Source organism: Cheilinus undulatus, linkage group 10 (assembly GCF_018320785.1).
Source record: "Cheilinus undulatus linkage group 10, ASM1832078v1, whole genome shotgun sequence".
NCBI lineage: Eukaryota > Metazoa > Chordata > Actinopteri > Labriformes > Labridae > Cheilinus > Cheilinus undulatus.
In genome coordinates, this window is record NC_054874.1 from 8,314,925 (window position 1) to 8,334,126 (window position 19,202).

Sequence of the window (19,202 nt, forward strand, 5' to 3'; positions counted from 1 at the left end):
TCTCTTGGACCAATTACCCTGTAGCTGTCATATTTTAAAATCTCTTCTCTCTTCTGCTGTCAGCCTGTTGGTTCAGTGCAACTGCTGCAACCCCCCTCCACCCCAGCTACCTCCATTATGACACATCTGCACCCAGGTCCAGGGCCGGCCTCATTGCAGCCTTCAACTACATGAAGACATCACATTGGAGTCTATCCACCAAAGACATTTCATATTTCCAAACTTGCAGATAAATTAATATTCACTTGAGTCTCTCCTGATTGAAATATAAATGTGTCACTTCTGATCAGCAGTGTGATGGTTACAGTTTAAAAACAAAACAGCATTAAATGTATAAATTGAGTCAGAGTAATCATGATAATCCTTAAACTGAGATTATTTCTCTGACTGTAATCGTGGTGTTAAATCCATCACTGTTGCATCCTTAATCTGGGCATTGGTCCCTCGTGTCACATAGCCCTTCTTGTAAGCAACAATCCCATTATAATACACTAAGAAGATGGCTCCCTCAGGCAAAGACATGCCGATCTCCATCTTAAAGCTTTCAAAATGACAGACTACAGCGCTGTACTGTTTAGCAGATGTTGCCATTAAAATACATATCTGAAGAAAACTGGAACTACAGTGCAGCCTCACTATCTGCTGTTTCTCTCTTTGTGCTAAGCAGTAATCGTCAGCACATATGGCTGATCAGGCCACTTTTACATAACTTCCCACAGACGGAAGGAGCTAAGATCAATTTTTTTTTTTCTTAAATTCTCTTTTGTTTATTTAACAAAATTTTTATCAACTTTTCTATTCTTCAGAGCATTCTTCCACACTGCAGTGCGGGGGCTTTGCAATATCTTGCCAGAAATCCACAGGTTACAGATGGCACTATCTGCAAACTTTCTCCACGACCGTTGTTCACATTGATCCATCTTGGCTTTGCTGTTTGCAGAGCTTGAGGGGATGTGAGTGAGTGTTTTAAAAAAAATACTCCTATCCCTGCTAGTTTGCCAAACTGACAGACTTTTTCTGATATAACATTCTGATTCCTGCAGATATGTTTTGTATCCTTCATTCTGTTCTAATGCATACTTTTAGATGTGATGATTTCATCTCTTCCTCTGGAACACCTTGCTACACGAGTACTTCTTGTCTCTTATAATTGCACCCTTCACACTCTGCAGTTCCTCCCGTCATACTCCCACCATGAAGCGCACGTACACATCTGCAGTCCTCTTCATTTCAGGCGGATTACCAGTCGGTGTACCGATGGAAACTTTCAAGAGGGGAAACTCAATTACTTTCTGGATCCTAGAAACACCTGAGCACCTTGGAGAGGATGACAGGGCTGCCACCCACTCTCAGACCTTTCAGGGTGCAAGGAGAAAACAAAGAACAGGCAGGGGGACTGGGGTCTGAGAGGCACATTTCACTGTTACCTGCAGGCTGACTCCATGTCTTAAAGTTCAACCTGCGCATGTCAAAAAGTCAGGACTAATTCAATGTAACGATAAACCTGAAGACTCCCGGTATTTACTTGTCTCATTCTAAACATTTATCTTCTCTGTCTCCTTAGTCTGGAAGCAGCAGGCTGCAATTAGATCAGCCCAAATATGACAGCATGACAGTAATGGAGCTAAGCTGTTTTGACAGAAGTACGCAGCATGTCTGTGTACTGCTCAGCTGCTGTGGTTAGCTTTAAGAAACATGTAATGGTGTTGTGTGAATAATTAAAGACTTGTGTATAAAGGAGCAAAACCATTTCATTTAATCTTAATGATTTTATAGTGCAGTAGTATGAAGAATGACATGGTGTTGGGACTATTTTATGCTGAGGAAGCACACAGGGGCGTTAATGTTTAATGTGAGAGACATGACAACTTGTGTCGTCTGTTGGGGTACTAAGTGTACCTGTCTGAGTCTTATAAATGAAGCTAGACCTACTGCAGTCCATGACTGGTGGAAAGAATCTTCACCTATCATGCAACAGTGGTAATAAGGGACAAACACAAAATATATAATGCTCTGTATTGAGCTGAACAGCTTTTCTCCCTCCCTGTTGTCAAGCATATAGCGATAGCTCAGGCGGGGCATGGTGTTAAGTGCTGCCATAAAATTGAGATCAGCTGACTCGCACTAAGCGCTGTTGGCTTATTGTACTCATATACTGTATGGTAAGACTGCTTTAGCCTGGCTACGCTTTGCTGCTTCCTCTGCAAGCCGCTTTCTGCAACCTTCCTCCACCCCAGCTCCTCCTTTATTCTGCTTTCGACTTAATCAATGTCATTCTGTTGTCATTGATGCCTGCTCTAATCTGGGGTTTTTATGCCTCTTGTAGGCACAGGAAAGGCAGGGACGTTTCCTGTTTCGGCAGCTGCACTGATAAATATAAATAATGCCAATAACTGCAAATTAATAACTGCTAATTAATAAAATATAGCTAACTACAAACTATGTGTGTGTTCCTTTACAAAGTATGTCTGATGAAGTGCCGGGGGAAAGGTCAGACAGGAAGGCAGCAGCCATTAACTGAAGCTACAGCGGCCTCTGGTGGCGGGAGGTTCATTACAGTTTTAAAGAGCATTATAGACCAGGATAAAAAGCCTGCGTTTTTAAAAAAAAATGATAGCCAATTACTTTATAAGACTCGTAAATCTCGCGTTGGCTAAATTGCACATCCCTAGTATTAAACGTTATCAAATGAAATGTTTAAAAATAATCACATTTCATCAAAATAAAGTCTAACAGAAGATCAGCTAATAGCCTAGATGCGTGTGAAATTAGGTATTACATAAACCATTGTTTAAAAAAGAACTTTGTAAACTCACTGAGTCTCCTAGTTTTGCATAAACACACTGTATGAACAATAAACAAAGGAGGAGTTATAAACATAAAAAGAATAACCAAAACTTTATTAAAATGTATTTTTTACACTTTAGGTGGTTAATAAACTTTCATTTCCAGAATGTGACCATCCCATGGAAACACCCTGCTTCTGATCTCTAGATATCGAGTATCAAACAGCATGAAAAGTTGAAATTTTGGTATGGATTAGAGAAATCCATCTGGGTACTTTTCCCAAACAATGCCAGCCAGTCCCCCTTTCTGGGGGAAAACATTCCATAAAAATGAACAGCAATCAGGGAAAGATTGGGACATATGGGATTTAAAAGCTTAAAAATATCAAATCCATACTGAAAAAAATATTTAATGTAAGCCATTATATATATATATATATGGTAACAATAAAAAATAAACAAAATTATAGTTTTACATGACTTTGCGTTCAGGCTCCCTCCATCAAACTGGACAGACATTTCCATCTTGTGACTGAAGTGTCATAAAACGACTTCACATACCCTTATGTGTGTTGGATTTTAACACCTGAATGTGATTAATAAGTTAGGCAATGTGTGAAAAAGCTATTAACAGGCAGACAAGACTACAGCTCCTGCTGTCACAGAGCTATAGCTAGCTTAAAGTCATTAAGAACAGCACCAGTCCAAAATTTTACTCCTCTGTAGTGTCAGCAAAAAGACCCAGAACTATTCTTTGACAGTCTTTTGTCATTTGAGAGTAACAAAAACATGGGGTGGGTGGGTATTTGGAACAGGTTGGTTAGTGGGTATGGGTTGGATGTGGTGTATTTTATTTTACTTTTCTTTTATGTACAGTGCTTCACAAATTTATTAGACCACCCTAACCCTAACCAAAGTAAGGTTTAAGCCACAGCTGCCCTAAATTAACAGCATTGGTAAATACCAAAATCATTTTTTATGTTTCTGCAATGGTTAATACACCAATATGTAGAAGCTTTTTCACCGAAATGATATTTTTAATGCTAAAATATAATTATTATTGTTATCCATGAATTTTCAAATTACTGATTTACAAAAGAATTGAAAAAATAGTAAAGCACATTAATATTTGTTGATTAATATGTCAAATTATAGTTATTTACTTGCATTCCTGAACAGAAAATGAGTTTTAGTGGTTGAATGTTATGCTTGATTCATTTCTGACTTCTCAGAGAAGCCCAGTGAGCCGGCTCAAATTTGGGTGAATTCAGTTTGAAATTCCTCATTCCTGTTCAAAATGGTAAAACGTGGAGATCTCACTGAAAATGAAAGAGTCCGCATTAAAGCACTTCATGATGCTGGATAGTCTCTGAGACAAATATGACAGGTGGTCTAATAAATTTGTTAAGCACTGTATATTTGTGTTGTGATGACTGAGAACAGAAAGATAGTCCTATCTTGATTTTGCATGCTTTCTTTTGGCCCGCGGTCCATTTATCCTCTGTTCAATATTGCTGCATTGTACACACAAATAATCCTTCTCTCCCGTTTACTGGCTATTAATGGGACACAACCATAGACTGTAGAAAGAACTGGACAAACCCTGTGTGACGTCAGTTGTCTGCTTACAATAGGCGGACTCAAACAGTTCTTGAAGCCAATCTGTGGAGGCTTCTATATTGAAATTGCAGTCTCAACCAAACTTTGGATCAACCTAATGGCCCGCCAACTAAGCGCGACATCCTGTCAGCCTGCTAGCTAGCATTCCGGTTGACAGAAATGGAGCCTCTGCCTGCCAAGCTATCTGTCAATCAAATGAGATGCACCAATCAGCTTTCATCCTAAATATAATCCAAACAATCGTGGTACAAAAAAATTCACTCCCCGTACAGTGGGAGCACAATAAGACCCTAGCTAATGAGACTCGTTTGGTGTTTTGAACCAGGCTGTAAACCAGTTTATTTGTACTGTCAAAACCAGCTGTTTAACATGTGTCCAGACAGAACTTCCGGTGGTCCTGCAGCCAGCCTCAAGTGGACACTCGCGGTATAGCCATTCTTTGCACTTCCGCATTGGCTTCATTTTTCAGGACCGGAGGTTGCCACTTGGACACAACACTTTGTTCATCCCTATTGTGGACTTTCTTGAAAATGATTTTAAAAAAATGTATCACAAAAAAAAGAGAATAAAAAAACATGCCTTAAATTGTGGCTTTTTAATTGTTTAAGGCACAAAACACAACGAAACGAATTTTAATCACGTTGTTTTCTAATCTACCATCACCTAATCTGAGGGCTTGTTTTCCACCTAATGGGGGCGTGGTCACATTTGAAAGCAGGAAGTGACATTGCACTGCTCTGATCCATCCAAGCTGTGGCTACAGTTTATTTTCTATCAGAACTGAACAATATTTCTTTATCTAAAGAACTGCACTTTAAGCTTTTCTTGGCTGATTTTGTCTTCCAGTGTCTTCTATGTTTGAAAATTGCAGTAAGACATATTGCCATGTAGTCTTGCTCAGCTCTAATGTGAAGTATAACCCATGCAATGGATAAGTGAAACAGTCTACAGTATCTGGCGTGTCAGGTTATACACAGTTTTACTTTGTGTCAAATCTGGTAGTCAATATTGTTAAGTTTGACTCACAGATTGTGTCCTATTGTCCTGTTTTTCTTTTTCTAGAGAGAATAACTTTAAGCAGAGAATACAGGAAAAGCCTGAGACTGCATGGGCTGTATTTTAAACATAGCTACTGTATCCTCCTTCTTTCAAAGAAAACACTTTTACTGTTCTTTTTTTCCCTCCACACACCCAGGGGGTTTGCTCAGTTGAGTTGTGATGCAACACAAGAATACTGTGTATAAAGTGAGAAAAAGGAGTGGGAATGATGAGACTTGGGTTTGTTATTTCTGACACTGTTTGCCCTTCTAATGAAAATGTCACAGAAATATCAAACTTCTTTTATTACCACAGCCGAGTCTGTCTTCACAGTAAAGATCAAATCATTGTTTTTCTCCCGATTGTGCATGGGTGTGTGTTTGTGTGTGCATTTGAGTAGGTCCTCTCCCACCATCACAAGACACCAGTAGCTCCAAGAGGACTGCGCTCTCCGTCACCATGGAGACAAGCGCACCCAGCGCCTAACAACGCTATTTTTGGAGCAGTGCAAAGAGCTTCACTCTTTCTCCTTTTTTTTCCCTTTTCAGCAGCACTCTTTAATTTTCTCCTCAAAAACTATTTTGGTGCTGATGCAGGCCAGTTGTTATGCAAGTCAACAGGAGGAGTGATGGCATGCAGACGTACAGTGGCAGGAGGCGTGGTCAGCGTGTGAAGAGTAATAGTGTTGTCATTTCATTATCTTTATTCTCCTCCTGCACTTATCCCGCTCCGTGTCCCTGCTTTGATTTTATTTACGAGACAAATTCCACACAGATTACGATTAAGTGCTGCTCCGCTTTGACAACATCCCACATGCACAGAGCTGCAATTTACACGTAAGATGCACACGCCATCTCCGCCATGGGAGTAATTGAATACAGGGGTACTAATTCAGAAGCTTCACGAGTGTTTACATCCGCTTAGTGTCAGGATTACACACTAAGCATGACATCAAAGCTGGTTCAGTGTGCCATACAGATCTTTTTCCTTAAATGTATTCCTTTGGTGAGGGGACAAAGTGGAGGGGACTAACTTTTCTACTGCTCTTATCTTTAAAGCATGAAGATCTGACTGCACTGTTCTAATATGAGGGTCTATTTCTGCTGCATTGTTACCAGACAAGTGGCTGTGTTGTTAGTCTTCCATTGATCTCTTTAATCAGTGTATTGGAAAACAAAGAGCCTGTGGGTGTAATGGCAGTGATAGGAATGCATCAGTAAATAGTATACAACAAAACTGGTGTTTACACAGAGACTGTGGGATAGTAAACAGCTGATCAGCATCTGTGACTAGGCTGCCATGGCATGGTTTTGATTGGATAATTTCAACACCTTGATCATTGTAGATTGTATCAGTCAGACCTGATAAAATAAAAGCTGCACAGTCTCACCTGATTTTCTCTGTGAGCCATCATTTTATACAATGCTAGATATGTAATAGAGAGCTACAAGTTCTTTGCAGATGACTGAGAACTTCTGATGGAGGACAGGAAGTGATTTCAAAAGGCCAAGTTTTCAGCTGTTTACAACCATGCCAAGCTTTTAAAGTGGGAAAAAGAAAGCATTCTTAAGATACTTTTGTGTCCTGAAAGTAGTGACAGGCAAAACAAAAAGTTTTAAAAGATCACAGAGAAGCTACAAATTAAAACCTTCTACAGCTTGTCAGTGGTGTCATACAACATTCATGTATGGTCTCTTTCCACAAAGCGGTCCGGTTTGGTTCAGTACGGTTATTGCCCTGATCTTGCCCGTGTTTCCTCAGCTGATGTCTGTCCAGTCTCACTCGTAGTATCGAGAAAGCCGTCTCTTTTTAAAAATGTACAAAAAAGTCATTCAATTTTTTTATATTGGCTGTTTATGAGCCATTATTCAAAGCAGCTCCTGTCTGCAGTGACACAGAGGGCCACATCACAGCCTCTATGTATGTCTGTCTCTCCATTATGAGATATTCAGGCCGTCTCCTCCAGGATCTAAGTAAAAAGACATGCACAGTTTGGCTAGGCATGATGCAATGACAGAACCACCTGCCATTGGTTGTCACAGACCATGTGACAACCATTGTCACATTATAAGATTAATTTTCTTTCTGCTCCTTTTCATTCAAAGTTGATGATTTTACTTTGTAATTTAGCTGTTTTGTTGAATAAAATTAACATATACATAAATATGGTGGTTCAAGCTAAGCTAGCAGCAGCAATAATCAAAAATTGATTAAAAGATTTGATAAAGAGACATCAATATCAGAGTTACTGGTGTGGATTTAATCTTTAAATACCCTGGAAAGTCACTCAAGTTCCACACTCGCTAGAAAAGTGTCTGTAAGGGCTACGAAGGTGGGGAAGCATCATTAGAATGGCAAAATGGAGGGCTTCCAGGGGAAAAAGAAATAAGTGGCTTTGATTTATGATAAAAAAGTAATTTAACTTTAAATAACTGTGCCTCTTCTATACAATGACGTATGTCTCAGAGGGTTAGCGTCTCGTTTCACTCTAAAAAACTCACCCACAGCTCAATGGACAAGTCAGAGGTCAGCTGTACCTTGTGTAAGTAAGTATTTCACTTTTCTGTTCCTTTTTATTTCCCTTTACAATCCATACCAAGTTCCTTTTCCTTTGATTAAGTTCACATCATATGCTGTGTTCTATTCTCCTTGAAAGTTAGATGTCAGAGCTAGGAGTGTCATCACACCCACATTTCAGTTACTACAAGCTGATAACTCGGGGTACTGAAACTGATCAGAGTTTCAGAGTCATAAGTCTGAGTTCAGGGGTGTTTGCTGTGACAACTCCAACTGGCTTTTCAGAATTTACAAGTTCTGAGATCAACTGGAGCGCGCTACTAACTCTAAGAAGTCCACGGCTATTTTGCCATTTTGTTATAGTTTTGCTTTGACAATATGAAGCACTCAGAAAAACTGTATATCATGCTCACGTTTGGAAACATTTTTTTCTGCACTACCTTAACTTCTATAAAATGTATATTTTCTTAAGTTAAATTAACTGTATTAGATATGGAACCTTCAAAAACACGACCCACTAAAAATAAATTTTAAAAAATGCTATTTAAAACAATATATTGTCATTTTAAAAAAGGCTGGAATTATGAAAAAATTTCAGTGGCAGTCCTGACTTTTAAGACTTTTTAAGGCATGAATTTCAGATGTTCCGTTTCAGTATTTTTAAGACTTTTTAAGGATCTTTGGAAACCCTGATCATTCTACCCAAAGTTCCTTATTTTCTTTCAAAATAAAATGTCTTTATCCAAAGAGGAAGCCAGCTACCCTTGGTTTAAGATGGTACGAAATTCCAAATTAGACAGAAACTATTTTGAATGCAGAATTATGGAAATTCAATATGCCATAAAAGGGAAAATAATCAGGATTAACCACAGAAATTTTCAGAAAACCTGTTTTTTTTGTTTGTTTGTTTGTTTGTCTGTTTGTTTTCAAATTTTGTCCAGCCTTCACTTATTTTCCTTTTTGTTTCTTTCTTTTAATGTTAGTGTTAAATATGCAGTGGATTTGGTTTTCTTTATTTATTAACACCCTTTTTAATTATTCTGTTAATTAATTCTACATATACTCTTATTTTTTGTGAAGCACTTTGTGCAGCATGTAATCATATGAAAGGTGATAAACATGCACAGGTGAGTTTAGAGGAGTAAGGCCATGGTTTTCTAAGCGTAGCTAATGCAGTGCTGGATCCTGGAGCAAACATTTCCATGTGAAAAGGTAACCTTAAATATGACGTGGCTGTGTCTGTGTTAAATAATAAGACTTACTGTAACCATTGTCCTCCTCCTTCGTTCCGTCAATGGTTCCATCTGCCTGCAGCTGCAGGTGGAAACCTTGTCGACTGTACAGCTTCGTCACAATCCCCTTCAGCTGGGGCTCTGAGGAATCACATGAGACAAAGAGAGGAAGACACAAGAGTGAAACCACACATTAAAAATTAAAACACAACTGTAGCAGCAAGAAGTTTCCTAAAGCCTCATCATGGCACATGCTGAAGCTTCAGTGTCAGTTTTTCCTTTCTAGTTGCTGATTCTACAAAATGCAATTAAGTGAAAGGGTTGTTAAGCTGACTGGAGCCGGGATGGGAGGGAAATGAGCAATTACAAGAACTGACTGATATGCTGAGACAACTGCCTCTGAGGCAAACACAATCAGAACAATAACACAACAAGCTAATTGGGGTACGGCCTTCCTGAGGAGGGAAGGAGGAACATTTTTGCTGTAATTGTTGGTGGGCAGAATCTGGACAGCTGTTAGATGTTCACACTGTTTTGACCTCAGTCATGGTGGAGGCTACTTCACACAAAACCGTTATAACGTTCTATTTTTCAGTTCCTACTGCCACTCATAAAGAAGTAAAGCAACATGCTTTAACAAGCTTCAAAGTTACTGTTTCTACACCCATGAAAGCTGACATTTCTGTCTTTTATTTAACCTAAAAAACAGAGCTGTTCATGTAAACACCAAAAACAAACGTTCAATTTCACTTCTTCATCTTCCTATTGGGTCATTAAAGCTAGCATGGATACATGGTAACCTTACAAATTAGATGGATTTGTAAGACCAATCAGCATCATTTGAGAAGAACGAGGCAGTAACTAGGGGGCGGGGTTTTGTTGTAAAGAAAGCCAGATGTAGCCAAGTCTAGCAGCAGTCTTAACAGAGCTGGACTTCATTTCCTATCAAAACAAGAGCACAAAAGCCACATTAAAATCTTGTCTCGGTAGAGATGATGCTTTTGCACGTCCTTCGACCAGCTTTGATGAGAAACTTTCTTGGAATTTCACTGAGAAACTCTGGCGTTCATATTTTATGGCAGCGCTGGCCTGTAGAACTCAGGTTTTAACCACGGCTGTGCATCCCTACTACCTCATTTTGTCTCTTCACTCTGATTGGCCTGTAATGAATGTGACAGACAGAATGTTCATCCAACCACCTTAGGAGAACTTTTTGAAAAGCCCCACCCTTCCCAAATGCTTTGTATGGGAGGTTCCCAGAGACTATCATAGTCTATCTGGCATGTCAGGTAAGACACAGGGAAACAACAACTCAAATTAACTTGTTATAAGCAAATGCCACATAATGAGTGATTTTCTAACCTTTTTTATTTTAAGCATTTAAAAAATATAACAAAGTTAACAGGAAAAGAAAGGCAAAAAAGTGGTCAAGAGGTCTTGGATTGGACAATGCATAAAGGTAATCTAATTGTCCCATTCAGATTAGATATTACACTAGTTAATTATCATTAAAATATATATATATATATATATATATATATATATATATATTCATATTCTTCTCTGTTTCTTTCCCAGGTCTTTCTAGAGTCACATAGAGTAGGTAATCTTTCCAAAAGATGCAACTGTTTAATAATGCTTATAACAAGGGTGGCTGTTGGGCAGTGTTTTTGTAACCAGTACTTTGTGCTAATGAGTCTGTTTAGAAAAGAATAAAGAAGATTGCTGTCAAGGTAAAATGAAATAGAGTGTGCCTTCTTTCTCCATCTGTCAGAAAATGTGTGCTGAAACAGCCATTCTCAGATTTTCCCCTCATGATGTCACTTCTGGGAAGTTAGCCCCGCCCCCAGGTTCACTTGGCCCTTCCTACTTGGAAGAAAGTTCCGACCTCCTCTCCTGATCCTCCTGATCAGGAGAGCCACATCCATTTCATGAGATGGGCAGAGTCAGGGGCTGAGTCAGTCAGCTCATTAACATTTAAAGTCACGGACACAGAAACAGCTCGTTCTGAGCAGGGCTGAAACAGAGGGCTTTTTAGACATGCATAGATCCAAGACTGGAGTGTTTTTTCAGCAGCAAACTTTACAGGCATGTCTTGGGGACCTCTGAGACCAATATAAACTTTTCCTAAAGAGGTAAAATATGTGACCTTTAAATTGATGTGACACATCAGATAAACATCTGCTTCCGTCATCTGTTCATGCCCAGATCATTCACACATGTCTGTGAAAAGGGTCAATACCGTGTTAAACTGATGCATTTATGCATCCCTAAAAAAACACCAATCTATGAAAACAGCATGATGATAATTTAAAAAAGCCCGATGGTGAAATAAATCTGCAGCAGTAGAGGATTTTAGGTCTGTTATTTGCAAGCGAGAAAATATTCAGCAAAACAAAAAGTGAGGCCTTCTTGATTTCTACTGATGTTAAGCAGCTCTGATTGTCTGTGTGACCATGTAGCATCAGTAGCTAGATTCACATTCACTACAAAAAGAAAGCTGCACCCTTTAGATGTGCCACTATCATGTCCCATCTAATGTTGCAATGAAATTTCCATGCAAATAGCGGAATCTCCTTATAAACAGAAATTCTCAGAGTGTTTTTTAATAGGGAAGTTGTTTCCAAAATGTGTAAGAAGACTGTAAACACAGCAGGTAGAGTGTGTACATTAATGAAAATAGTAGGGCTTTAAGAGGGTCAAAGCTGCTCTACAGGGTAGCAGCACATGAACCTGGATTAGTCTGAAAGACAATAGTTTCAAGTGCGTTTACTTTTGAAGTGTCTGGGCCGCCTGTCTGTCTGTGTTCCATCAGGGTAATGTCTGATAAGAGCTAAGTGCTCTCCATTCCCTGGTTACTGTCCCTAGTGGAGTGTCCTTTACTGTGGTTTACCACACCTTTCATCTCTCCTTTCATCCCACCTATCTGTCAGTGCTGCCATTCCCAGCTCTTCTAAGGTTACTTTTACTGAGGAGAAGGTTAAATCTGACTATGCAGCAGATGCACCGGTGCAACTTTGTTGGAAAAGTTGCTATATTTCATTACTCATATCTTCAGATGATTTTTAAACATCCCTGTGCTTTGAAACGTACTATAAACAAAGAAATCCAACATCATGTGCACACTAGCTGCTGCTTAACAATGCTGCATTAAAAGGTGCCAAATCTTTGTCAAGCAGGCACCATGTGAGATTCACACATAGGCGACGCCTTCTTCTCAGCTCTCCTCGCTTCCTCCACAGGAAAGAAATAAAGATAATTAGAGAGAGAGAGAGAGGGCTAGTTCTGCTGTATTACACATGCATCATGCACCCAATAACCTCCACATGCAACATACAGATGCAAGGCGTCTGAACAAACTGGTGAAAAAAGCTGGCTCTGTGGTTGGAATCAAGTTAAACTCATTGGAGGATGAGGTAGAGAGATGCACAATGAAGAAGGTGGAGGCCGTTCTGGGGAACATGGATCATCCACTTCATATCACCCTAAATGACCAAAAAAAACCCCAGTGGTGGACGGCTGCTCTCTCTTTGTTGCAGGACGGAAAGGTATAGAAGATCTTTCATACCATCAGCAATAAGACTATATAATTCTACCTTGAACAGATGAGACTCCAGACAAATGAATTTTCCTTCTGGGATTAATAAAGTTATTGTATTGTATTGTAAAGATATTAAAACTTAATCATTAGAGAATAGACATGGCTAAATGTTTCACGACAAATGCAATGACAAAAGAAGCTGCGCCTGCGGTAAATCAACCTCATCAGATTCATAGTGATGGTCTCTTTTAGGATTTCTTAGAAAAGTGGCTGCAGGGGTGCACTTCATAATAAGAGCCATCCTGAACTCTGGCTCAAATATCTAAAGATGCACTCACACCTACACACTTCTAATACTTTTATACTACTTTTAAGAGTTATGTAACACTTCCATATTTACTTCAAGTCTGAACTCTAAGCCTAGTGTCATTTATTTCCTTGTAAGTTTTTTGAGGTGTGCAAATTCTGTTGCAAAGACGTGCAAGTGTAAATCAGGGAAACACATTTTTAATTCGACTAGTTTGACAAATTGATGCTTCGTAAACTAATTAAACTAGGCCCTGATGCTTAAATCCACATCAGATTGGGTCTGTTTGTGATTCTATCTTTAATTAAGTCATATCCTGTTCTGTTCTACATTAAATCGATATAATAAATCAACTTCAGAGACTCATAATCCAGGTATTTACACTGGGGTGAGTGGATTCTGCACTTTAATTTGAACACAGAGCTCTCCCTCTCTCTCAGGGACAGTGGAGCCTTCACTCAAGTCCTCCCCTATCCTGGCTGTGTGCACTAAAGAAGCAGACTGAAGGATGAGTTTAATATATCCTTCAGACCAGTCTGAGGAGCCAAAGGTGAGCTCTCTGTGGACAAAGTCTCACAGAAGGAACCCCCACATTCTCCCACAGACATTGGCACACTCATTAATGCTGTGGATCCTCCACAGAAAAAGGGGGCCCATACTTTATTTATTAGTGATGTTTGAAATGTAATAGCACCATGCTGTAAAGGGTAGCCTAAGTGATGGTGAGGATAAAAGGCTGATAAATGGCACACAGACCTGGTCGTCTCCTTCTCCTCTTCTTTGAGCCAAATAATTTGACCCGGGAGAAAACATTAAGTCGGCTTGGTTTTTCACAGCTTCCTTTGGTTTTACTGGGGCTGCTGACGCAGCGGCAGGCATTCGACTTCTCCCGCTCCCTCGCCTGCCTTTTCTGTCGTATGAGGGAGCTGGCTATCGCTGCAGCCATGGCCAGTTTGACAGCGCTCTGGAAAAAACTTCCAGAAGAGATGTAGGGATAATCACTCCTTTTGAATGTCTGGATTCAAAAGGGAAAAAAGGGTCCAGGCAGAGGTATCAATAAGGCAACTACGAGGAGTCCTACAAATATTCAGGTAGACAATAAAATAGTCCCAGCAGTGCGGTAGAAACAGTTAGATAATGTCCTCATGAATCATTTCCTCATAACTTCGCCGTTTTTCAGGAATGCTCCGACGTATCTCCGAGAAAAAAAAAGTCAAACTCAACCAAAAATAAAAAACCACACGTTCCACCGTGAAGCTGCACAAAGACTTCCCCCAAGGCACGATGCATGTTCCTCCACATGCCTCATTTTGTCAACATCACAACAAATACGCACAGAGCCAGCCTCTGGAAGCGCTTCTGCATCGTCCCACCAAACTACATGGCCGCGCACATGGTGCTTGGGCAGGCACACGGTCGTGAATGAAGCTCAGTGCGCAGCTGAGGGATGAAAACACCTGTTTGCAGAAGCCGGCACAGTGTTTGCAGTGCACTTTATCCGGTTTTTCTTTTTTTTTTTTTTCCTCCTGCGCCCCCACCCCCCTCCAACTGAGGCTGAAGTTGTGGAAGAAGAAAGTCGCAGATGATGTGAACGAATAGCTAAGGAGATTCCGTTTGTTTTTCTCTCTTTTGTTGGAGCGAGGCAGCGCGCAGAGATAGCAGGAGGCGCCTCATTGTTGGATGCAGCGTGTGAGCGCAGCGCGGAGCACACTCTCAGCTGAGCGAGGGGGGGAGGAGGGGGGAGGCTAACTAGTGAGACAGGCCCTGGCAATGTGCAGAGAGGATGAAGATCAGCATACAGGCTGGAGTAGGGGACAAAATACTGAAATTCAAGAGAAGGAAGGCGATAATAGAGCACATCTAATTAGGCGAAAGTCCGGGGAAAGTTCAGATCAACATGCAAGGATAAATTCTAAAAATAGATTTCCTGTTCCACAGTTTTGCACAGCGCTCCAGCCAAACTTGTAGGAATAAAATGCATTATTAAAAAGAAAATTAATGCAATGTTAAATACATCAAAATTGCAATTTCAGCTGAAATTGCGTGGGGCTGCTGAGAGCTGAATTGTAGAAGAACTGCTGAAAATAGCCAAAAGCACAAAAATAGCTGAAATAGCATAAAAGGTAGCATAAACGTAGCTGAAAATTGCATTCAATAGCTCAAAAAAGGATAAAAGTAGCTGAAAGTAGCCTTTGAATAGCTGAAAATAGCCCAAAATTAGCTGATTTTGGCCTAATAGAAGCTGAAAATTGTGTTCAATGGCTGAAAAAGCACAGAAATAGCATAAAATAGCATAAAATGGAATAAAAGTGGCTGAAAATGGCATTCAATAAGTCAATAGGATAAAAAATAGCTGAAAGTGGCCTAAAAAAGCTGAAAATAGCCTTAAAATAGCAGAAAGTAGCCCTTAAATAGCTGAAAATAGCATAAAAATAGCTGCTTTTGGCCTAAAAGTAGCTGAAAATTGCATTCAATGGCTGAAAAAGCATAGAAATAGCTGAAAATAGTATGAAAATAGCATAAAAATGGAATAAAAGTAGCTGAAATGGCATTCAATAGCTCAAAAAAGGATAAAAAAATAGCTGAAAGTAGCCTGAAAAAGCTAAAAATAGCCTTAAAATAGCAGAAAGTAGCCTTAAAATAGTTGAAAATAGCATAAAAATAGCTGATTTTGCCTTAAAAGTAGCTGAAAATTGCATTCAATTGCTGAAAAAGCATAGAAATAGCTTAGAAAAGTCATAGCAGTCAAATGACAAACTGAATTTTTTAAAGTTTAAATGGTGTTGATATGACAAAATATGGAGGAGGTAGCCCGCACAGAAGAATAATAATACACAAAATGTTGGACGCGAATATCAATAGTGTGGATGCTCAGGATCCCCACCAATTATTTACAGCAATGAAACATATTCCTCTTTAATTCATGCGACTGCAGACTGCAGACTGCAGGGGAATGAGCGGGCTAGACCAGCAGAAGGCCATCAGCAGGGATTTCATAGATCCAGGCTATTCAATTGGAGGCCCTGAGGCTGGGTCAGACTTCTTAGGTCATTTTAAGGGGCCATTAAGTAGACTACCTATGCTTAAAGATGATCCATATGTTTATTTACTAAAAATAAATACAAGGTTTTTATATGTGTATGATCTTTGTGCACATTTATTTCCCAATTCGTTTGTTTCATCCCACACTGTCGCAGTTCTCTTTGTTCAAACATCTCTTCTCATTCCTACCTGCTCTCCACTTTGGCATCTCAAAATTGAATTTGAGCAAATGTGAGCACAGAACAAGCCAGACAAAATGTATGTTCTACTTTAAAAAGTAGATAGAAAGAATAGAGAGTTCAATGGTGAAAAGATGGAGAAGTTTGTGTGTTTTATGTGTTTGTGTAAGGCCTGTGTGCTAACTCTGTTGTAAGTGTGCAAGGAATATAACTTGAGAAGGCACTTTAAGACGACACACACTAACTCTGACATCATTCATCTCTGATTTTTGCCCCTAAGACTTTGGGGCTGACCTCAGGTTGACAGCAACATGGCACATTTTTCAGGCAGCAAAATTTAAAGTGTTAAAATTCCAGTGTCAAATGTTTTAGAGTTGATTTTAACTTCCACCCTGTATTTTTTTTACTGCATTCTGAGTGTGTTTTTGCTGTCAGAGAGCTTTTGCATGATGAGTGAAGTTATCTAACGAGTTAGTTCATTCCTGCTGTGGAATGCGTGCATATTGGTGTGCAAAGAAAATGACTTGAAAAGGCATTTTAGGACAACTTGGGCTAACTTTGACACCATTTATTTCACATTTTTGCCCCTAAGACTTAGGGCTGACCTGAAGTTGAGAGCAAAGACATGGCACTGTTTTTCGGACTGTACAAAGCTAGAGTGTTGTAATTTCAGTATTCAGTGTTTCCGAGTTGATTTGAACTGCTATAATGTGATTTTAACTCCATTCTGAGTGTTTTTTTGTTACCAAAATTTTTTGCAGCATGAGTGAAGTTGTCCTACGAGTTAGCTTACGCCAAATTGTGGAAATTGGTGGTGATAACTCAGGGATAAAGTGCTGTTCTTCATTAAAGAGCACCTTTTTTGCGTTTGGATTGCTCTTTCCTCATCCTTGGAACAAAATAAAGGGGCAAACCCATTATATCATGAATATTGCTCTGCATTGTGATCACAATATATTGTAATACTTTGGTTTCCAACCTGGGGTCTGGGGGCTAGAGATTTTGGGGGGGGGGGGGCGCACAAGGGTCTGTCTGTTCTGAGGTTGCTAAAATTAGGGTCATTCAAATGATCTAGAACTATGATAAAATGCATGAACAGTTCATCCAAAAGTCTTTTGGTAATAACACTTGTGTTTTTGGCTATTTTTTTGGCTTTAAATGATGAAAACAATTCAAATTGATGTGTATTTTTGACAGCAATAAGGGCCACAGCTCTTCAGCTGCTGAACCGCTGCTGTAATATACTGGTGTTTGGATAGCTCAGAGGTCCACATCGCTGACTTGGTCACAGAAGATAGGAGATTTTGAAATGAACACTGTGTTAGAAATTAACACTATGAGAGAGTAAAAATATTGACACTTTTACAAAGTGTAAATTTAACTCTGAACTAATAAGAATTATATATCAGGGATATGTACATATAAACTGTGGGAGCTGAGTTAACACTGAAGAAGAGCGCTAAATCAGCATCACTATGAGGGGCATGGATTTTAGGCAAAAAGAAAAAAAAACAATTTACAACTGTTAAGACCATCGAGACGTACATGCTCGAATCTGTTGAGGGTTTTTTTTTTTAGAGAGAATCAAAACAGTTTGATTTATTGAAGCTATAAAAATATTACATGTCACGAAATATCTTTCAGGCTCTTCATATTGATCCTTTTTCAGGATCAGACCCCCAATCCAAACGTATTGAATAGCCCTGTTATAGAGGATGGATATACAGGAGGGTTGTTATAGAAGCTGGGTTGTGATTTATTATGATACAAACTGCATATAAATGCATTCACGAGTCTCTATTATTAACGTGAATTTTAAAAGGAAATATTTATCACACCACTATAGAAATTCAAAATATGTTTTGTGTTCTTCCCTTTTTTTTCATTTTGCCTGTTTCTGCAGATTTATATTTGTTTACTTCATAGAAGTATCCTCCTTGCTTTTTTTTGTTCGTAGGACTAAAGGTCAGGCCACTTCCAGCACTGATTCACCGTCTCTGCCAGCCTGAGTCCACAGACTAGCGCATGTGACAGCCTAACCAATGGTGCCATCTACAGTCCTTAGCCAAAACTGTCCTGAACATTATATTCATCCTTTCTTAATTATGATTGACAGCACGGAGCGTTATTGTGTTGATTAAACAGGAAGCGTCAGGTTTTTAGTTCGTCCTATAGTGCAGTCATTACGGTAAATTTAAAAGGTAAACATCCAAAAAATGTATGACTAAATAATATCAAATAAAATTGACAATCTTCAAAGAGACAAAAAGCGGCAAGAATGCAGAGAAAAAAAGGGGAAAGTGCTCTCGTGTGTTATTTAAATCAGCACTGTTTCAGCACCACGGACAGCTCCGGAGCCGTTTACTGCAGCAGAATCCAGAGGAAAAAAACTTCTCTTTGAGTTAAGCACAACAAAACGCTGCTAAAAGCCTCATTTGTCAATTCTGATCAGCATTACGCTGAATTTTTTGTCCCAACAACACTTTAAAAAGAGGATAAAAACGCTCAAACCTAACTTTTAAAAGCAGGTCAGCCTACCTGACACGGATTTTCTCAGGGGAAAAGTCATGTTGGTTTAGAGCAGCCAAAGCGCAGCCTTGGATTCTCGCAGTCCTCGTGTTGTGTAGTGTTGTGGCGTAAAGTAGAGCAGTCTAATAAAGTTCAAACCATTGTCAGGCAAACTGTCAGAGGCGCAGTGGAAGAGAAAGCAGGCATCGAGGCGTGGCCATCAACAGGAAGATCATTACAGGACATTAGCGACATGCCATTATGACTCCTAAAACGCTCATTAAACTTTCATTTCGAGGTCTGCATGATCCGGCGTTTGTTTGCTGGGTTTTTGTTTGCCGCTGTTGCTGCGGCGTGGGTGGGGGCCGGGTTGGAGAAAAGTGATCGAAAATGCAGACTGAGATTGGACTTCCTTCTTGGGGCAGACAAGAC

The 19,202-nt window shown here is 39.5% G+C and overlaps 1 protein-coding gene across 5 annotated transcripts in view; it reads right to left on the reverse strand.

Annotated features, from left to right (window-relative positions):
* The window catches only part of fgf13a (fibroblast growth factor 13a), a 199,274-nt gene that overhangs the window by 37,005 nt on the left and 143,067 nt on the right, over window positions 1-19,202 (reverse strand). For 3 of the 5 annotated variants that reach the window (XM_041796886.1, XM_041796887.1, XM_041796889.1), the window contains exon 4: window positions 9,224-9,334. In XM_041796886.1, the coding sequence (XP_041652820.1) occupies window positions 9,224-9,334 (111 nt within the window). Of the gene's footprint in view, window positions 1-9,223; window positions 9,335-13,797; window positions 14,551-18,800; window positions 18,910-19,202 lie in introns of those variants that run through there. The other 2 variants (XM_041796890.1, XM_041796888.1) reach the window with 2 other exon arrangements.